Source organism: Salvelinus alpinus, chromosome 17 (genome assembly GCF_045679555.1).
Source record: "Salvelinus alpinus chromosome 17, SLU_Salpinus.1, whole genome shotgun sequence".
NCBI lineage: Eukaryota > Metazoa > Chordata > Actinopteri > Salmoniformes > Salmonidae > Salvelinus > Salvelinus alpinus.
Window position 1 is genome coordinate 14,127,656 of NC_092102.1, and position 22,854 is coordinate 14,150,509.

The window sequence follows — 22,854 nt, forward strand, 5'->3', positions numbered from 1 at the left end:
TCTCTTATACACTATTTTAGGGTATGGCTCTGGTTGCTCATTTAACTGTGGCACTCACCACAGTTACCTGTCCATACAACTAGATGTCAGTATTGCTCAACCAGTACTTATTGCCCATATTTAATAGGTGAGAGAAGTTAGGAATTTGAATAAATGCATAGATCCCTCAAACTCGACTCTGGACCTCGAAGCCAGTTCCACTGATTTAGACCTGGGACACCAGGAACTATTAATTAATGACTGCACAATGAATTATCAGGTAGAACAGAAAACCAGCAGGCTCTGGACCTCGTAGGGTAAGAGTTGAGAACCCCTGGTATAGATCATAGAGATCTTACATAATATATAACGTAACCTTAATCATGGTTTAACCCTTCAATTATGATGCCAATCCAGCTATTCATTCGGTGGTTCAGAAAACGGCGAGAGACGATGACTGTTGTGATCTGTTTAACAGATGTGAGCTTATCTCTGAAAATTCACATCAATTCCACTGTAAGCGGGAGAGGTTCAAGGAAACTATTTCTGTGTAATCCCCAATCATTTGGCTATATTCACAACCAATTCTAATAGGCAAAATGCAACTTCGTAGTGAATGACTTTAAAAAATATATATATGAACAGAAAAGCACTTCCCACTGGGCACAAACTGGTTGAATCAACATTGTTTCAACGTAATTTGTCAACATATTGTGACATGGACTCATACATAGAAAATACATTGGATTTGAAAAAAGTAATCAACTGTTGTTTTGAGGATGAAATTTCAACCACAGGATTATGTCATCATGGTAACCATTTCAACATAGACAAACCTTTAAAACAATGTCAGATCTTCAACATTGTATCCACTATCAGTTTCAATTTAACCCAGGGTTCAACTAAAAATAGACACTAAACTAGGCATAGGGTTTCAAGCTTTGGTTGATTTCAAATGTAAAGATATTTAGTGATATTGAATTGTGTTTGGTTGTCAACACAACCAAATATCAACATTTGAAGGAGATGTATTGTATCTTCTGCTTGGATAGTTTCATCTGTGCGGTTTGGATAGTTCCATCAATTCCGGTTTGTCTACAAATTAATAATTGATATGTTGGCTTCACGTCTCCGTCTCAACCAAAAATCTAAGTTTAAAGAATAGGACTAAATTAAATCAAACTTTATTTCAAGTGCATTTAAAGTTTGGCTTGATTTGATGTGGTCCTATTATTTAACCCTTGTGTTGTCTTAAGGGTAAAAAATGACCCGCCACTCTGTTTAACAGCAGAGAAAATCCCTAAATTATATTTTTTCAACTTAAAATTGTATGACTTTTTCTAGAGGGACCCCAACATTAGAAAAAGTGAAACATCGCCTTTGTTCATATTTCCATGAAAGCTGTACACCACCAGAGTACAAAGAATGTCTTAGGGTCATTTTTGACCCGGCAGTTATAAAATCATTTACACACCACAAAAACCACAAAGACACACACACACACACACACACACACACACACACACACACACACACACACACACACACACACACACACACACACACACACACACACAATGAGAAATGGAGATTATGTGTGCTAATGATTGAACTCAGACAAAACTAACACTTTCATGTGCAGCATCTCCCCTCCACGACCCCACGACCCCACGCATAACTCAAGTTCACAGACAAAATAAAAACCATTTCAGACAAAATAAACAAAATTTCAGACAAAGTAAACATTTATTGAAAGCATTGTTTACTAATGGGGAATGCAGTCAGGGTCTATAAAGGTGCTGCAGATGACAGTCCCCTCAGTTCTCTCTTTGCTGAAGCCATGAGGGCAAGTTTCAGTTCCCAACAGGTCAAGAGGAACAACAGAACAATGATTTAGAAGAGGAGGAGGTATCTGAAGAAGAAGAAGGGGAAGAATACAAACCAGAGCAGGATGCATCATCTTCAGATGAAGAAGAAATCCCCCAAGCTGAAAGAGAGACATTTTTGTCAAAGAACAGCAACATAACATGGTCCTTGTCACCATATGACAACCAGGGCAGGATGGCAGCACAAAGTGTCATAAGGATGACCCCAGGGCCCACAAGACATGCAGTTGCCCATGCCCAGGACATCGCCTCAACATTCTACATGTTCATCACACCAGCCATCGGAAAAAATCATCCTGGAGATTACATATTTGGAGGGTTTCCGTAAATATGGAGACAACTGGAAAATGATAAATGAGATTGACCTGCGTGCCTACATAGGGCTGCTAATCTTAGCGGGTGTGTATAGGTCCCGAAGCGAGGCTGCATGTAGTCTCTGGGATGCAGAGAGTGGAAGGGCGATTTTCCATGCCACGATGCCACTGAAAGTCTTTCACACTTTCTCAAGAATGCGTGAGTCAAAACCTGCAAGACGTGTGAGAGACAAACTGACGACCATAAGAGAGGTCTGGGAGAAGTGGGTGGAGCATCTGCCATACCTCTACAACCCTGGGCCTGAAGTAACAGTGGATGAGCAACTGATTCCATTAGAGGTACATTTTTATTTTCAAATCTGTAATGTAAGTGATTTTCACTGTTAATTTTATTATGTATTGCTGTTATATCATTGATTCATGTGATTGTTTTCTGTGACAATGATACTAATTAATGATAGTAATCTCTTTTGTCAAAAGGTCGCTGTCCTTTCCGGCAGTATATGCCCAGCAAGCCAGCAAAGTATTACATCAAGAGATGGGTGGCCTGTGACGCACAATCCAGCTACGCTTGGAAGATGCAAGTCTACACAGGGAAGCTGACCAGTGGAGGCCTGGAGAAGAACCAGAGAATGCGGGTTGTGCTTGATGTGACAGATGGACTGAGGGGGCACAATGTCACGTGTGACAATTTCTTCACATCTTATGAACTCAGCCAGCAGCTCCTGAAGAGGAAGATCACCATGGTTGGCACAGTTAGAAATAACAAGCCTGAGCTCCCCCCTGCACTCCTCGCAACGAGGGGGAGAGAGGCCTTCTCATCAAAGTTTGCCTTCACCCCCACCACCACTCTAGTTTCTTACCTCCCAAAGAGGAACAAGAATGTGGTCCTCCTGAGCACACTGCACAAACGGCTGAGATCAGTGATCGTGAGGACAGGAAGCCAGCCATCATCCTGGACTACAACCACAACAAAGGAGGCGTGGACAACCTGGACAAGTTGATCGGAACTTACAGCTGTAGGAGGATGACTGCCCACTGGCCCCTGGTCATCTTCCATAACATCATTGATGTGTCCTCATACAATGACTTCATGATATGGAACAAGATCAACCCTACCTAGATGCCTGATAAGCGGAACAAGAGGAGGGTGTTCCTGGAGCAGCTGGGAAAGGCTCTTGTAACCCCACACATTCAAAGAAGGGAGCGCCTCCCCGGCACAGCAGCCTCTGCAGCGCTTGTGAAAGCTGTTCAGGGGGCTGAATCTTGTCCTGATCCACCTGAGGCTGGAGCTGGGACAGGCAAGAGGAGGAGATGCCAATTCTGCCCGCAAAGAAGGACTTTAAAACAAATACTATGTGCTGCATATGTGAGAAATACATCTGCAAAGTCCATGCACACACACTTGCATACTGTCATACATGTGCTAATTAGAGTTGATTGATTTATGTTCTTCATGTTTTTGTTTTGTATCTATTATCTTATTTTATTCTTATTTATTGTTGTTGTTTATACACCTTGTGGGTGGGGGCAATGGTTAAAAAATGGGAGAAGACTAGTTTTTTGTAGTTGAATTCCTCATTGTACAGTATATAAGAATATATCACTATGTTGCCAAAAAAGTTCAAGACTGATATTGTTTCCCTTCAATAAAATGCATTCAAAACTAATTTCTGCACATTTCTGCTACTTTCTTAGGCTATACAAGTGCTATCCCTTCCTAAAAAATGTATGTTTACACCTATGCAGTACCTTTAGCAATAATGATAATAATAATAATAATAATAAACCTCTACTTTAGTAAAGAAAACAATTATGACAGGTGTGTTGTAATAAAAACGAGTGGTGCTCACTGATTAAATGCAGTCTTTCTGCACTGTGAAGAGGGAAAACCCAGATATTCACAAAGCTTGTGATGAATGAAAGGTTGTTTCTTCATGCAAAATAGATTTGGGGTTTAAAATTCAATTAAGCTGCTTTATTTGAGGGGTTTAGTGAAGGCTGGTCAAGGGGAGTAAACAGACTGCTAAGACTACAACAAGGTTAACTTAGATTTTTGGTTGAGATGGAGAGGTGAATCCACCCTATTAACTATTCATTTGTAGAAGGAAACTGGAATTAAATACTGGAATTGAAGCCAGACTAAGTCAGTGGCACAGATGGAACTGTCCAAGCAGAAGACACATCTCCTTCAAATGCTGATAATTGGTTGTGTAGACAACCAAACACAATTCAATATCACTATTAAAATAGAATAAATAACCTATTAACTTATCGACAAGTTAACAAATTATCTGTTGGATTCACATCTCCAACTCAACCAAAAATAAACATTAAAGAATAGGATTGAGCCAGTGGCTCAGATGGAACTATACAAGCCGTAGATACATCTCCTTTAAATGTTGATATTTGGTTGCCTTGTCAAGAAACACAATTCAATATTACTTTAGTAAGACAGTAAATAGCCTAACGTTAAGACTAATTTACAAACTAATGTAAACATTCAACCTTAAAACGAGTAGCACATCCGTGGCCAAATGTTTTGTTTACTGTAACTATAAATGTCTTCGTATGTCATCATATAACGTTTGCATGTTCAAGATAGCATACATAGTTTGTCTCAGGTCTGTGGAGATCTTCACAATCGAGCAGCATTGATCACTTGCACCATGTACTTGTAATGTAATCTCAACTGCAATCCAGGTCATTTGGTTCTGCTATTGAACGAAGCACACAATATCTGACATTGTATTCGCAGTTGAACTTTGGTTGTACTTTTAGATGGTTGAAAGCATCGTGATAACACAGTGGAAATTCAACTAACATTTGGCAGGCTTTTCGAGTGGGTTTAATAAAGGGTGTAATCTCATTGATCAACCATGGTCTCAACCAAATATTACCCAATTATCCATGATGAAATGACTTGGTGTGCCCAGTGGGTTTCCACAACAGTCGATTCAGTTATTATATGATCGCTAGTCTTTACAACTGAGTTTTAAAGTTACTACTTCCCCTCTAATTGAGGAGTCTCTACTAAACAAACAAACTAGTGTTCTCCTGTATGTAAACAGTGTTGTGAAATTGGGTGGCAGATGGACAGACGGACAGATGTTCCCAACAGAAAGTTTAACAACCCGAGCTGAGCTCCAAATTACACCCCATCTGTTGCTCCTGTGCCCAGTCCCTCCCTCTGCTCTCCCCTGCACCTCATCTCCTACTCCATCCCTTTCTCAATACCTCTCCTCCACCCTACATCTCCTCCTCCATTCCTCCTTCTTCATCCATCACTTTAGGTCCCCTGGTGCACGGCTCCCAAACAGCTCTGGTTTCACTTACAAAACACTACAAATTAATCACGTATGTTCAGAGTATAACTTAACTCACCCTTTGAATGTTCTCTCTCTCAAAGTAACTTTATTTATTCCTTTTAGCTCCTACTAAAGTGGAGCAAAGGGCCTCAAGAAAGCTCACCCAGCCTTTTAGAATATTTATCAGCGACCAACATTGATTGGCCACAGAATCAACAGGGAATGTAACAACAAAGCTCAAAGGACACAGTGGTCTTGACCCTGGAGGACAGTTCCATGACCCCCATGACATCTCTGGTCTGGACAGGACGAAACTGGACTTACTTCACAAAGCTGACACAAGCAGACCAAGGAAACACTCGGCTCGGCCTACGCTACGTGACTCCTCGCATAATATCTGAAAGGAGAGAAAAACTTCCTTTGTCACTTTTCTCCTTTTCTCTTTCACCTCCATCTCTCCATCTCTCTTTCTCTCCCGCCATGCTTCTGATGGCAGCAGTGCGTGCTGCTAGACGTCAACTCTCTCTTCTCTCTCAGATGCTCTCTCTGCTCCGGGCCCTCCTACCTTGCCTTCTTTTTGTGCCCTGGCTCTTCCAAAGAGACCCCCATCTGTCCCTCCGCTCGCCCCATTGTGGGAGCCTCAAAGCCAGGCAACTTCCACAAAGCAGTGGGCGTGAGGAGGGGGGCCAGGGTAAACAGGACAGCACCCAGAGCCCATTAGAAGCTCTTTAACTCCGACACTCTAGTACTTCTCACACAGCTCTGGGAGGGGTAGGACCCCACCCCCTCATCCCAACCTCACAATATCACCTTTTATATCCACTCACATACGTATTAAGTCCGCCGGCCGATCTGCTCTCTTTCTCTCGTTCAACCCCCCCCCCCCCCCCCCCCAACCACATACCAACTCTCTTTCTTGCAGTTTCTTTTGGCACCATTGTTCCATTTAACCTGTTTTCCCTTATTTTTCAAACTAGCCCCACGGAAATAATTCTGTGTCTCTCCATGTGGGCAGGAGTACTGTACATTTAAGCAACAAGGCATGAGAACCCAGTGATTATCGTGTGATAGCTCCCGACTAAGGGCGGTTCTTAGGCCCTGTGTGCTATAACTCCTTGCTACCAACCAATCAGCGTCCAGGATCCAAACAACCCGTTTTCTAAGTTGTGCTTGGTGTATTTGGAGAAAGGGTGTTGTTTTTAAAGTAATGACCATGGTTGTTTCTGTACAAGGGGGTTTGGCTAGTGGCACATGTTTACTCTTGTCCAGTGAATGTTGTTTTGGTGGTGAAAACAGAAGTGCTGTTGTAGAGTTGTGTCTGGTGACGTACTATCATGTGCAGTTGTGCAAGGTAGAGCTTAGTGGTATCAAGTCAAGTTCATGACATATTATGTTTGACACTATGGATGGGAGTTTACTTCTGTGTCTGGTCTTACCCGACATCTCTTTAATTAGTATTTTTCCCTCCCCTCTCCTCCCCCAAGCCAACCCCGTCCTGTCTCCCCTGTTCCTTTATTGTTTGCCTCTTTCTTTTCCCCAAATCTCTTCCTCCCTGGGTCTATCCCTCTTTCTTTCTCTCCCCAGCTGCTCCCCTCGGTCCCAGCCGTCTCAGTTTCAGGACCCGTTCCACCTCTACCACCTATGCACTCCTTTCTCTCCCCTCCCTCTTTCTCTATCCTTTCCTGCCCTCCTCTTTCTCTCCCCTCCTCTTTCTTCCCACCTCTTTCTCTCTCCTCCCTCTTTCTCTATCCTTTCCTGCCCTCCTCTTTCTCTCCTCTCCCCCTCTGTCTGTCTCTCTCCCTCTTTTCTCCCTACATTGTATGTGACGCTGCGTCCCAGGAGGCAAGAAGATGAGAGAAAGAGGAGGAGGATGAAGAGAGGGAGGAGAGGAGAGGGAGGACCACAGTGTTAGCCCCATCTTAAAGGCAGGCTAGGGGATTAACCGCAGTGCAGACACTGATTAAAGCCTTCCAGCAGCTCCTATGGACACATTAATACCATCTTAATCACAACGCTTTATCCCTCCACCCAGCCCTCCATCTAGCTGGCCCCTATGGATCAGGACCTCTCATTTTAATGGGAGAGGCTGTTGTTTGACCAGTGGATTAGTAATGCTGTGCTCTGAGAGACAAAAACAAAATACCCCAGATGCTGTATATTGTCAATTATGTATTTATTATATTTTACTTTTATTTTACCAGGTCAGTTAAGAAAAAATATTATTTACAATGACGGCCTGGGCATGGACATACATAGGGCAGATTTTTCCCAGTGCCTGCATAATTATAAGATGTAGTTGGCCCTGGCCCTGTGCATATCAGTCCATGTATGTGGATTGAGTTGCGTCACAGATGACAATGACATATGAGCTGTCCCATGGGACTGACTGACTTGCCACAGGTCGCTGTCTGCTGCCCACACACTGGCCAAGATGGCATTTTATATACGGTAAAATACTTTTTGGCTCTTTCTTGCTCTACTGTATCTGTCTCTCTATCACCTCTGACCTTTGACACTTTTTCTAATCTTTTTAAAACATGAAAACATAATGTTTCGGAAATTGTTACCTGATATTTAATAAGTATCTCCTTCTCTACTAATTCATTTTATTTCAGAAGGATGATCCACATACCCTTCCCCATACCACTTAACAAATACACCATAGCAATATAGCAATGGCACAAAACAGTGGCAACACACCAGACATCAACTCTTCCAGCACTTTCTCCCTGACCAACATGGGTGTGTGTGTTTGTGTGGAGCTATGTGCCATTCCTATGCCCAGGCTGAGAGCGAATAAGAGGAGGAGAGAAAATAGGGAAGGGAAACACTTGTGAATGGATAGAGCAATGACTTCATTCACCTCTGCTCTCTCACACCCTGCATCCCTATTTCTCTCCCTCACTTTTTCTTCCCCGCTCACTCTCGTTCTCCCCCTCTCTTTCCCTCTCTCCAATTTGTCCCCAGCTGTCCGTCAACCCCCCGTAGTTCTCCCAGCTGTCTTTCATATCGGAACGAGAAGCGCCACACAACAATACAGGTCAGGGGTCAAGAGAAAGAACAGGCTGCACTTACAATGGACCAGTGGTGCCCACTAAAACAATCATTCCCTTTTTTCCCTCCCTTGCTTTTCTCTCATGCTGCCGGGACTTGTGGGACTGGAAAAGACACAAGTCTAAGGAGAGGTGGATGAGGAGGGGATGAGGTGAGAGCGATGGCTTTTGTTTTGGACGGCAGCCACAGAGGCACCTTCCTCTTTATTTCCATTAACTAAAGGACCAGAATGGTAAACATACACTCACACACTCATTCTCTTGCTCTCAGCTCTCCCTCTTTGCACACTGTCCCCCTGCCCTTTGTCTGTCTCAAGAACCCTCCTTTTCTACTATGTCAACACAGTGCTGAAACAAATCCTTGTTGCCAGAGTCAAATGAGAACTTTTGTTGTTTGTGGGGTGATATAAATTGTGTTGGAACTTTGCCTGAATTTGAGCAGCAGTGCTGGTAATGGGTGTCATAAAAATAATTTGTTCCGTATCAGTTGACTTTTTAAAATGTTATGTTAATGTTATATACAGTATATAAATGTTTTACTGCAGTTTTACCAAAAACATCCCAGAGTGGTGAATGAGTGGCTTTTTAACCATAGAGTTTTATAAATACAGTTTGTAATACCTACTGATTAAGATGTTTAATGAGCTTGGTTTTGGGCTAAACATGTTTTGGCATGAGGTGTATAGTAGAATGAGTCATTGGGAGAGAAAGGAGGGAGAGAAAGCCTTCCATGACACAGTCACCTGTTCCCCAGGCCTGTTTTCCCATGGCCCAGTGGCCCGCTGTGCCCCTTACTGACCTGGCAGATGCAGGGAAACCCTGTAGCGCAGCCCAGGAATTACATCACACACATTTTCATTAACATTAACCACAGGATCCTATTATCAAAACAAGTGTTGTCTTTTAGATTATCAGCTGAATGTAAATCAATTGTCTATATTATATGCTGATTTTTTTTCTCAATAAACGCAACATGAAAAGTGTTGGTCCCATGTTTCATGAGCTGAAATAAAAGATCCCAGAAATGTTTCATACACACATAAAGCTTATTTCTCTAAAATTGTGTGCACAAATGTGTTAACATCCCTGTTAGTGAGCATTTCTTCTTTGCCAAGATGCACCTTGTGCTGGGGACAATAAAGAACCACTCAAAAATGTGCAGTGTTGTCAAGCAACACAATACCACAGATGTCTCAAGTTCTGAGGGAGCATGCAATTGGCATGCTGACTGCAGGAACAACAGAGCTGTTTCCAGAGAATTCAATGTTCTACCATGAGCCGTCGCCAACGCCGTTTATTCCTATATGTATGTATTATTAAGGAATTGTTAAGAAAACAGAGGAAGAGACATTGACATATTCTGTCCTAATATGGGACCTTATGAGTGTTTTTAAAAGTACAATGGTAATATAACTACCCACATCTAATGGTACTATGGAGTAATCCAACATGCTGCTCAAAATGATGTGTTCTATCTGGTTGCCTATATCTGATATATTAATTTCATTTGAGTGAAAAGACAACAAACCATGGCAAAATGTGTTGCTTCAGAAATAGTATATAATATAAGAATATTTATTCAATTAAGTGCGAAACAGCTAAATATTTACAAAAACAGTCGTGATGGACACCATAAGAGACAAAATCCTGAAACGTTCTTCAAAAAAATTATATAATTTAAATGCTTCATTAGTAAAGTCGCCAGTGACTGAAAAACTATATACCAAGGAGACAGTAAAACAAAAACAGTGCTGAGAAAATTGCAAAAAGGATAATAGTTGTCAAAATAAATATTAAATACAGATATAAAAGAAATGCATTTCTGTTCATATGGCTAAAAGGATGCTGGCTACAGTAAGGGCCTCAGTGCAGAAGTTGAAGTAACTGAGTATAGAGCAACTTTTTGTGACACATTTTCTCTCCATCCTCAAGCACACAAGAGAGGACTTTCTTTCAACCCAGGTACTCTTGTATTTTAGTAAAAAAATGGATGGGTGTCTGAGACAGTGTGCAGTGCTTATACCTGGATATCTGATTTGGTAAACAAATAGTACAGCTACATATAATAGGAACTGAGGGAAGACTTATTCCACAGACAGAAACAAATTATGACAATACAAATAATGTCAACACAAATAATAAACAACAATGACAATAAATTAGTAATACAATGAAGGGTGCATCTTTATCTCTTCAGTAGTTCATTATGATCAGGTAGGTTGAGTTTAGTTGAGTCTCTCTCGGAGCATGCCATGCTCTCCCAGAGTAGGATACTAGACAGTGTAAAATGTCATATCATTGTCTCTCTACACAATCATTCATAGTCACGGGCCTATGTATGTGCAGAAAGGTTGGAGGACCAGAGGCAGGGCTGTGTATGGATCTCTCCCCTGCCTGGCCAACCAACTTCACTTTCCCCTTCACTCGCTGTAGATAGTGCCCATCTGTGAGGCGACCATGTGTGGTGCAGGGAAGGATTCAAAGGCCTGGATGTCTAGGGGCAGTTCGTAGCGCGAGGCCTGGAAGAGGTGGCCCTGAGGCCCTGGCAGCCCCGCCATGGAGGAGGGGGGGTAGTGGGGTAGGGACGAGAGGTAATGGGAAGGGTGGGAGGGGTAGTTCCTCTCAGCCTCGTGGGGGGAAGGTTCCTGCTTCAGGGCAAAGTTGCCACTGATGCTGAGGGGGGGCGTGAGGGGCCCGTCGTAAGGGGGGGTGCCATTGCTACTACACTCATTAGGGGAAGGGTGCTGTTCGTAGGGCCCTCCCTCGAAGCTCTTCATATGGAGGAGGTGGGAGGCCTCCAGGGACCCGTAGGGGGGGCTAGGCAGGCCCGGAGAGGGGTAGTGACCACTCAGGGGGTGATGGCCACCAGGCTGCCCTGCTACACCACTACCAACTCCTGGAGCTCCTCCAAAGGGCTTGTCATCCAGCTTGTTGATCATTTTGGGGGCAGAAGCCCCCAGCTGGAGACACCCAGCCACCAGGTTGCTAGTGGGCTGGGACAGGCCTTTACACAGCATCTCTGTGAAGCCGTGGCTCTCTGGGGACTGACCGCTCTCCAGCACCTCAGACAGGGCCCAGATGTAGTTGCGGGCCAGTCGCAGGGTCTCGATCTTGGACAGTTTCTGGGTCTTGGAGGCGCAGGGCATGACCTTACGTAACACATCTAACGCGTCGTTCAACCCGTGCATGCGGGACCGCTCGCGGGCGTTGGCCTTGGTGCGTCTCGCCTTGAACCTCTCCTGTCTGCCTCTGGCCATCTTCTTCTTCTTGGGCCCCCTCCGTTTGGGCGCCTCGTTCTCTCCGTCCATTCCAGTCTCCTCATCATCATCATTATAATTGTCTTCCTCCTCCTGATCCTCCATGTCTTCGCTGCCCAGCTCGATGCTCCCACGGCCTCCTGGGCCCAGGCCGTAGCGGCCCCCCATCTCTGGACCTCTCTCTCCATCTTGGGAGCTCAGGTCCTCATCTAGCCAGGCCAGAGAACTGACCAGCTCAGACACATCTCCTTCTCCAGGCTTACCAAATCGTTTGGTCATCATTGTGATCTGAGGAAAACAAAACACATTTGGTCAAGCTCATGAATCAGCTGTTTTATTTTTCATCATTGTTTGTCATCCTTGTTTGGAATTGGAATTGGTTGACCTATCTCTTTAACTTGATTCCCAACTGGTTGCCTATACATACACGAGAGAGTATAATTTCAGCACTGTCATGTGGACAGCACACACTAGCAGAGACAGTTCCTTTTCCATTCCAACAGAATGGATGAACATTTTTGCAGATACAGAACATCTCTCCTCTCTCAACTCATTCAAAGGGAAAAGCAAAATCATTCCTGTCCTTTGTAGGATGATCTAATGTGAGACACTTTGGGGATAAACTCTGTGGTTCCCTGCTGTTTATGCCGTGGTGGTTGTGGAGACGCTGTCAATCTGGGACATGCGGGATTTAACCTGGATATAAAACCCTCAGATTAAATTCATGGTAGTCTACAGAGCCAAGTCAACAAACACGGAAACAACCGGACCAAATATCTCCTGCATCAACAGTTACATTTGATTTGCTGATTGGAATGAGTACCGCTTTAAATCCAATCTTGCGTGGAATTGTTTTCGAAAATGCCACTGTAGATTGATATCTGAGTCCAAAGGATAAAAAACGTTCAATGGGGACTCGGGTGAACTTTCCTAAACACACCAACAACCAAATAAATCTCTGCCTAAGGACACACACTATTGTTCTACAACTAAGTCGTCCTAGTTAGTGATCGTGAAGTCGTGCGTACAAGTAGTACAGTTTACTATAGGCCTAAAAATCATGAATAACAACAATGTATTACGCACGGACTCAACTCTGTCTAGACTGAATGATTAACAAACAATCATAACTGTATTTGACACTGACAATAGTATTGAATATGGTACAATACAAACCATAACATTTATATCTATAACAGTCTATATCAGGTTAATAAATAAAGATAGTGGTATCTCACTTTCTTGTTGCTATGATACGATAATGCATTATAGTTGTTTGGTGGCATTGTCATAAAGCCTATTATGAAGAATGCCATCTTCATCAATTACCTTTCCTGTTATAGAAAATAGTAAAAATATCGAATATTAAGGCCGTTTACAGTTGTTTGTTTCTGTTGACACGCATTGCATAAATATGCATAGGCCTATGGGTTGATCCTGTGTGACGAATACTACATGATCTGGAATAGAATCACATGAAATGCAATTATTTGATTGACATAAAATCAAAACGCACCTGTTTATGTTCACAACTCGCTCTTCCAAACTTGTCAGACGTCCCGGCTAACTTCCAAAGTCCCAGTACCAAGCAAAATGACTTTATAGCCAATCCTCAACAGATGCCGTTTCTCTCTGTAGCAGTCCTTCGCAAGTTCCTTTTCGTTCCCTCAGTTATACAATCAGTGCGCGAGGGGACTTTCATCTCCGACTGGCATGAATATGTCTGAGTTTAGCCTTTAGGAGGTGGACTGGCCCCTCCCACGAGCGCCCCACCCATAACATTCAGCTTATCCAAAGGCGTGTGGCGGGCTCGTGGCCAAAGTGTTCTGTCCAGACAGCCACACATGCGTCACCAATCTTTTTGTGTTTGTGCGTGCGTGCGTGCGTGTGCGTGTGTGTGTGTGAGAGAGAGAGAGATTTTGCGCAAATGTCCACAATTCCATCATTATTTCATACAATATTATGTGTCCAAAATCGTCCATAACTACCTATGTCATTTTAAATAGGCAATTATGAGATGTATTTAGCAATTCCATTTCTTGTAAAAAGCGGATGTTGTGCTCGATTAAGCTCCAAATGTGAGAGGCCTATATGCTACGGTTGTTCCGTAACCCAATTTGTATACAACATGTATATGTTTCCTTAACAATTTGTGATGTTCATCATGCACAATACTTAGAATATAAATGTTCGTTAATGCTTGGATGATCATGGATTGAAATCATACACATGATTAACAAAGCGCGCGTTTTGATATTTTAATTACGCACATTCTGAAGAAGGGACGCTCCTTCATCGCGTTATGTGTAAGTGATTTTGACAGCTTGGTGTGGTAAGACCAGGTGTATGCGTTGTTCACCCGTCCATTAATTTGCTTCTTCCGCTTATTAGCCATATACCCTACTCCCCAGTCTCTGTACCCAAGATCAGTTGAATGAGTCAAGCAGCAAATACGTTTTATCTGATTTAAACGGTTGGTGCGCCGGAATTCTCTGAGAATATACAGTATCTATTTTAAAATTATATTTGGGTTGGAATTGCATCATCATATTAAAATAAAAGTTGTAAATCGAAAACAAAGTAGATTTGATATACAACTCAAGACTAAATCATATCTGACTCAAAATAATGTATTCGTTTGCGAAATACAAATAATTTCCAAGTTTAATTGGGGATAGTTTGAGATGGAGTAAAATGGTGTTTCACAGTTCATTGTTTCAACTGGTAGTTTAAAGGGTATTTTAGGTTTAATATAACTTAAAAGTTATTAAAAGCACTTTTGCACACAATATTCCATTATTACTACCCCTCCCTAGCCGGGCTGACGCTACCATGACACAGCGCAGGGAAAGCTGGGACACACTGCTCTGGAAAGGAGGCTGTTTGATAATGAAATATTCGCTCTGAAATTGGGTGACAGGTTTGATTGGATGTCTCAAATGTTCGTTTTTTTCATCTGGGGTTAAGACCTCACATTGTTTGGATTTGAAAATCCAACCGTTGTAAAGGAAGGGGGGTGGCACTGGGGGCCTGTGTGTGGCTGTGTATGTGGGTATTTGAGTGAGAAAGACACAGAGGAGAGCCAACCAAATTTGCAGTTAAAGCCCAGTCCCCTTCCTTATCGAGGCATTGTGCCAACAACATCAGAGTCATTACAGACTCTGAAGTCAGGAAGAGAGTTAGGCCTTAGACAGACTAACATTTCCCATCATTTAGTCCCGCTCCTTACCTTTTTCCAATTTCACAACAAATGCCAAGGCATAACAAACACAACATATGTGATGTCCCAGTGCATGGTGCAGGGTGAGCCACCACACAGTCGGGGATCTATTGTGGTCAGATGCTATTGACAGCCGTGGCTTGCGGCGCACGTGCCCCCGCATTGATCCCATTGTATACATGAGACACATCTGTGCTTGCAACTGTGCTCTTGGGCTTTCTTACACTCTCTCTCTCATCGGAAAACCCACATCGGCCTACAGCTCAGTTACATTTCCTTTTGGTCTTTAGCTCATAGATATAAATATAACATATTGCATCATCATTGAGTAGAATTTGCATTTTGAAATCTTATGACATTAAGTTGCTGGGCTAGGCTGTAGGACTCTCTAGATCACTGTAGGGCCATATGGTCAGATATAAGAAACGAAAGAGGGGGTGCATCTGTTGCTTGTGGGTTCACACATCACTCGCCCGCCTCACTTGATATCACGACGCCCATACCCACGTGGCCTTTTCATTCCTAATCAGCGCATTGCACACGTTGGCGTGCGGATGGAGCGGGCATGGTTTGGTTTTTACGTGCGTGCGCGCTTCGTGCATATGAGTGTGCGTGCATGGCGTTGTCCAGTGTGGAAACCAGAAGTAGTCGTGTGTGTGTCAACAGTTTGTGCAGCCAGACCCAGTGTCTTCTATGTGCGGCCCCCTGCTCCCACTTAGCTTCACAGTCCCCCAGGTAACTCCTATCCCCCACAATCTCTACCTCCCCTGAGTCCATGCCAGTCCTCATCACACCTGCAGCCTGCTCTGGGAATAGTAGCTCTGGGAATAGTAGCTCTGGGAATAGTAGCCCTGGGAATAGTAGCTCTGGGAATGTTGAATAGTAGTGCTGCCTAGCTTCCCACAGCCTAGCCCAGTCGTCCCAAATGTCCCTAATGACAGACTAAGGGGGAACTTGGGAATTGTGTCCCTCCTGTCTGCTTCAATTCTGACTAGAATATCCAGTTTGACAAATATCACTAGAATATGTTTTTAGTTAGGGGATTCCGACAATATTAACAAATGTCCCACTCACGTGGGCAAGGAAACAAGCTTTGATGGATTGGGGTTTGTATTAGGTTTTTAAATGCTGCTTTTGTTGTTATGATTGTTGTTATCCCCCCCTTTTCACACAAAAAATCCTGCCACAAGTGAGTTGTCTGTCGCTCCTGCCCCATGGGATGGATTTAGAGGGGAACGGGGGGATTCTACGCTACTCTGACAGATGGGTCTCTCTCTCTCTCCATCGCTCGCTAAAACACAGACACACACTGGCACACCGAGACAGCAAGAATACAATAGGAATTAAAGCCGTGCACACATGCTCCCTCGGCCGGGCTGAAAGCTGAGCCCCTTGTAGTAATCAGAAAAGGATGGAGGGAGCGCGGATGTGTGCGAAGGGAGGGGCGTGTTTTGAAGGGGGATGGGGGGAGGGGGGAGTGTTGTGTGCTTCTTTTTTTAGCTCGAATGAAACATTTGCCTTATTTGCCTGTTTCAAATCTTTTTGATTCAAGATACATTTTCCTTGCCATGGAGCTCTCCATTTTTGTCATAAAGCATGTTTGAAGTTGAACTGTTTCCACTGTCAACCTTTCAGTTGTGACAAGTTTTATCCCTCTCCCTGTTTACCCCTCTTCCATCTGTATGTCTGTGTTTTCTTGTCTGTTTATCTGTCTCTGTATAGTAAATGTGTGTGTCCTATAAAATGGAGTCCACTCAGCATGCTCTGTTAGCTGTTGACTGAGGCTGAATATACATACGTACAGACTATCCTGGGGGAGAGACTAAGCCCCACTGAATGTGCCTAACACAGGGGACATGCATGCACACACATACTGTACGACTGTGGACTGTTGACGTCTACATGCTCTCTCTATTATTGCAATCCCAGTGTCCCCTCAGGGAAGTCGAAGAAGACGAATAAAGAGTTCAGAAGCAGAATGAAAAGGGAGATCATGCCCTCTGTTCCCAGACAGGGAGGATGGGAATAAGACTGAGTCTGTCTCCATGTGTAAATCAAACCAATATTATATATGGAGACCCACCAGCCTAATTGGAGGCATACAATTGGCCATTACTACGCTATGCCACCTGCTGCCAATGGGCCTGCAGCCACTCGAAACATGCGGCAGCCCCTCGAAACATGCGGCAGCCCCTCGAAACATGCGGCAGCCCCTCGAAACATGCGGCAGCCCCTCGAAACATGCGGCAGCCCCTCTAAACATGTGGCAGCTCCTTTAAACATGCTGCAGCACCTCGGCAGTAGAGAATTTGTGTGATGGATGCAGAATCAAATGGACATGCATGTACTGTACTGTAAATAGACATTTCTCAAACCAAAAAGTCTTAAATTTAGGTAAGCGTGAGTTTAGGAGTCAAACTTTAAGTCAACAGGTTGCAAGGAGCTATTGGACAAGTGCAGTCAACACATTTTTCCATAAGTGTTTCGCTATTAACAAAATCGGCTTGATGAGATTTTTAGCGTGTGGGGCACAGACTGAGCCTTTTGCAATTCCTCGAAGGCAGCGAATGGATTTAAATCGCACTAAAGTGGGCAGTATAAAGAATGGGGATTCTGCCTTGAGGCTTCTAAATCTAACAGTGGAGATAGAGAGCTAGTAAACAAAGGAGGCAGTAGTTTCATATTCAGTTCTGTAAAGACACTACAACCTCCATCCCATCTACCCTCTGAGCATTAAACACAGTTTTTTGGAGTCCTGGGAGATGGATGTTGGTGGGGGGGGGGGGGGGGGGGGGTTCCATCTGCCATGCTAGGGGTGCTGGGGGAGACAGGCATATCCCAAGGGGGTTTTGGGAGCGAGGGAGCAGGAGGGAGCGAGAGAGGGACCTGAATAGATTACACCAATCCACTAATCAAGGGCGGTAATCTGTGTGTCTCTCACACACTAAACAGTGTTGGGGAACAGACAGAGCAATAGCATCAGTAGGAATAGGGAGATTCAGGTATCATCTATGAAATGATTCTAACAACAGATCAAATGCATTGACAGATTTCTTCTTCTGACACATGTTTTTTGAATGAGAGTAATAAATAGGTGTGATTGGCAAGGAGCCATAGAGTGTGTCTGTGATCAGGTGTTTGTGTCCCACAAGTGGCCCCGCTGATTCCCTGTGTGACTATTATGCAAATACAGTAGCATCCAGGCATGCCAGCAGCCTGAATTAGTCCAATGGATAAAAGTGCTTTTAATCAAATTAGATTACCATATTGATTTTATCATTTTGATATATTGTGATTTATTGTGATTTATTGTGTAAAAACATCGGTGAAATTGATTGATACTTGATATGCAAACAAAAACATTGTCCATTTAATGCAAAAGAGAAACAATAAGGTCATTTGCGGCAAAGGAAATTGAGATGGTAAATGTTTTACTTTCCGTGGATTTCCACAAAAAAATGTTTATCAGTCCCAGGAATTAGGCATAACCTCTTCACAAAATGATTAAAATAGATTGAGTTTGTCCCATGCCAATCACACTCATGTAGAGTAACCATCTTCAGCACTTTTGTTCTTTCTGAAAGGGCCTTGTCACACTACCAACGGCAACCAAATTCGGCTGTAAAGTGTCTTATCTAATGTCAAAACTAAAAGGGATGTTAGTGTGTTAAAAGACAAGCAGCGCAAAATAAAATAATCAAGTTGCCTCTAGAGTCATGGTCTCTCATCATGCTGGTTTTGATGTGGGGCAGCCTGACTCAGTCTGGATGGAAGCTTTCTGAGTGGGTAAAGCTGTACAGGCCTAGGGATGAGATGCTTAATGATGGAACTGAACTGATCCTCCAGGGCAAAAGGCTCTTCAGCATCATGGATTAAACACCTCCTCTACCTCCTGCAGTCTAAGTATTGGCAGGGCCTGTGCTGCCTCTAGCCCTCTAAGCTCCCGGTCCCCTCATTTTATTGTTTCGTTCGCCCCAGTCAATATTAAGCTTGGTTAATGTGATCCAGAGGCAGCTGCATGGAGGAGTCCTGGCTTGCATCCCAAATGTCACCATATTCCCTGTGTAGTGCACTACCCCTATGGGTCTTGGTCAAAGGTAGTGTGTAGCTTGCACTACATAGGGCATAGGGGTGCCATTTGGGATGCAAACCCTGATGATTACCATGACACAGCCGTAAGAAGAGGAGGGGTATAATATCATTAAAAATAAATCAGGTGCTGGGAGATTCAGCATGGCAGGGCAGAAAGGGAGGGGAGGGGAGGGGAGGGAAGGGGGGTTGTAAGACATTCGTTTGGGAGAATTGGTATAATTTCATTAGGGGACCCCAAAGGAACCATTGAAACATTTCCTCTTAGTTAGAATAATTCAATTTATTCTCACACCACAGGCCTCAGAAATGGAAAATAAAATAGAGTTTGTTTTTACAAAGTACCCCACCCCTTTACTGTTGCAACCTTGGATAACATTTTCCTGGGAAGCCCAATTCCCCGTTCAACCACTGGCGAAATCCCATCACATCTCAAACGGTGTTTCTAATACATGAAATTATACACAGACTACCCCTTGCTAATCAGGAAACTCTTGGGTATGTTGTGGTGGACTGTCATTACAATTGCTTCACGGGAACCTGGTAAAAGTATGTTTGTAGTGTAGCTAGCCAAATGGCTCTGAATTTGCTGTCAGCATGCATTCAAAGCTATAACCACGTTTGGAGCTAGTGCCCTCAAATTGTATTCCTGATGTCGACAGCTGATGGAAGTTGTATTTATAACGTTGATAACTTAGCTAATTAACATACATTTTGAGAAAACAAGTTACAGTATATTAAGTAGCTAGTTTTGGTTGTCAATGAGACTGAGATGAGAGCAACTAATCAGCTGAGCTAGCCAGCATTGTAACAAAAGTTTAATTTCGGTCTCGGGAAAATATGGTAATCATCAGGCTCTGCATTTCAGAAATCACAGTAGCAAGTACTCCTGGTACACTTTTCAATTATTTAGACATTTAAACATTTATTTTTTTAAAGAATACTCTCCAGTTTTTGCCATAGCTTTCATTCGATTTTAACCGGAGCTTGTCTAAGGAATTGGTATAATGCTGCATTCAAAACAACTGCGAACTCGGAACTGGGAAATCTCCGACTCCGACTTCAGTGCGATCGAAACAACTGGGAACTCTGAAAACATATGAGGTCAAATCATGACGACAGTGATCTTCAGATCGGAAAGTCGGAGCTCTAGAAAGAGGCCCGAGTTCCTAAATTGGAATCTCAAGTTGGATGATTTTCGATTTTCCCCAGTCGGAGCTATTTTTTCCCCCGAGTCCCAGTCGTTTTAAACGCATGTTGGAAGTCGGAGATTTCCGAGTTCCCAGTTCCCAGTTGTTCTGAACGTGGCAATAGACTCGAAGACAGTTGCTATTCATTGGAACGCTGGTTGCCCCACATTCTGGGGCGGGGCTTAGCGAAGGGTCAATTGAATGATCTGAATATTGATTTTAGGGAGTTCGGTTAAAATAAGGATATTGCTGTAATAGGCTATAGGGCTGGACAAGCTTTAAATTTAGCAAAGTTATTGGTTTATAAAATGGCCCAGAAGGAATGTTTTGGGATTCTGATTGCTATTGCTCGGTCCATGGTTAATTATTGTTATGGGGGGTATTCGGAAAAAACGTGACGACTTGCCCCAGTGCCAACTAATCCCTTTAAACGGTTTGAGACGAGTGACTGTGCTGTTTGCTCGCCAGACTCGGCTTTATCCGTCCTGTCATCTTAACATCAACCCTCACTCAGCTGGGACCATGTAGGGGCAACACATCTATGAACAGAATACAGACATTGTTTTGAAATCTTTATAATGAAGTAAAATACATTTTGAATGCAGAATCAAAACGTTGTGTTCGGAATGAAAGTCATACAGTTTAGGTGGTCGTTTTTCTTCACTCGCAACATTTAAATATTCGATATGCTAAAAGCCCAGAAGTGCCGTTGGTCGCGCAGTGAGGATCGTATGTCGGTATTGTTCTGGGACTCGAGACATAAACGGTGATTTCAAGGGCCATTGAGCGCGCGATGGATTGTGCCTAAAATCCATTGAGGGGCGGAGGGCATCGATTATTCGGAGAGCGGTGCTACCAGAAGTGGGCTAGTAGTCTACATCTCTGGATGAATCGGTCCTTCTTCTCTGTGGTGCTGAAAGTAGTAATTCAGCAGATAATTAATTAGAAATGCTAAAACAAAGAGAACAGCAGTTTTGACTTAAGGGTATTATCCAATGTATTAGGCTTGACTTTTGCAAGAGCTCACCAGAGCTGAGAACCGGAATCTCAAATTGTGTACTGTTTGAGCTCCTGTTCCTATTTATTATAGAATATTATCTCAAAGGTATTGTAGAGCTCCTGCACCTACATGTAATGAGTACCCGCAACTATTTCAGTCCAAATTAAGCACTGTAAACGCTAACTGCAAGAAGCAGGAGATAATTCATATTAGGCAAAAACCCCACTGCACACCACGTCTTTTCAACCTCGAGAATTGGGTTATATTTGGTAGATACATTTATCAATGAGATTCAAACCTATTTTCACCTATTCAAAAAGACACCCAAAAGTGTGTTGAATTCCTAATGTGTTCACTATTATTTCAACCATCTATAAGCACAACCAAATTCCAATTGAAAATCAATGTCTGATTTTTTGTTTAGTTATCACCTAAATGTGTTATCATGACACATTCAACCATTTGAAAGCACACTAAAGTTCAAATGGGAATACAATCTCAAATATTTTCTTTATTTATACAACAACTTAATGTGTTATCACTGTGCTTGATCTAATAGCACAACCAAATGACCTGGATTGCAGTTAGTTGAGATTACATTAAAGTACATTGTGCAAGTGATCAATGCCGTTTGAGATTATGTGCAGATTATTCTAGCAATTGGGAAAATGTCCACAGACAGTCCACAGCCATGGGACCCTGAACATGCACGCTTTCTATAATTACATAAGAATACATTTAACAGTAACCCCAAAATGTGGCCATGGATATGTTACTCATTTTAAGGTTGAATAAATACTGTTACATTAGTTTGTAAATGAGTCTTAACGTTAGGCTATTTACTGTCTTACTAAAGTAATATTGAATTGTGTTTCTTGACAAGGTAACCAAATATCAACATTTAAAGGAGATGTATCTACGGCTTGTATAGTTCCATCTGAGCCACTGGTTCAATCCTATTCTTTAATGTTTCTTTTTGGTTGAGTTGGAGATGTGAATCCACCAGATAATTTGTTAACTTGTCGATAAGTTAATAGGCCATTTACCATATTGCAAAAGTGATATTGAATTGTGTTTGGTTGTCAACGCAACCAAATATCAACTTTTGAAGGAGATGTATCTTCTGCTTGATAGCTCCATCTGTGCCACTGAGTCTGGCTTTAATCCAGTTTGTCTACAAATGAATGATTGATGTGTTGGATTCATGTCTCCATTCCAACCAAAATCTAAGTTAAGGAAAAAGAAGAAATCAAACTTTAAATACAGTTTGATTTGATGTCACAGTGGGTGCAACTGGTCGAGGGAAGTCAGGTGCAGGAGAGTAGAGATGAGTGAACAAGCACACTTTAATCAGGCAGAGGAAAACAGCCGGACGCAACTGCGTCAACATACTCCGGCCCAAATGGACAAAGTGATAGCGCACAAATTACACAGATAGGTAACAAACACCAAAACCACGGGTTACAATAATACCCGGTGCAAAACCAGCCTGAAGCGTCACACACGTAACGAAACGAACAATACCACACACAGACATGGGGGGATTAGAGGATAATAT

At 42.9% G+C, this 22,854-nt stretch overlaps 1 protein-coding gene across 1 annotated transcript; it reads right to left on the minus strand.

The window, feature by feature from the left end:
- Positions 1-10,094: 10,094 nt before the first annotated feature.
- neurod4 (neuronal differentiation 4) lies at positions 10,095-13,553 on the minus strand. The gene is made up of 2 exons (XM_071347359.1): positions 13,314-13,553; positions 10,095-12,085 (listed from the first exon to the last, which is right to left on the minus strand). Exon 2 carries the CDS (start codon positions 12,077-12,079, stop codon positions 10,961-10,963), a length of 1,119 nt encoding a protein of 372 aa, XP_071203460.1. The 5' UTR covers positions 12,080-12,085; positions 13,314-13,553; the 3' UTR covers positions 10,095-10,960.
- Positions 13,554-22,854: the final 9,301 nt, after the last annotated feature.

Excerpts from the sequence above, each read along its gene's own strand:
- neurod4 (XM_071347359.1), bottom strand. The coding sequence starts at position 12,079 with ATGATGACCAAACGATTTGGTAAGCCTGGAGAAGGAGATGTGTCTGAG.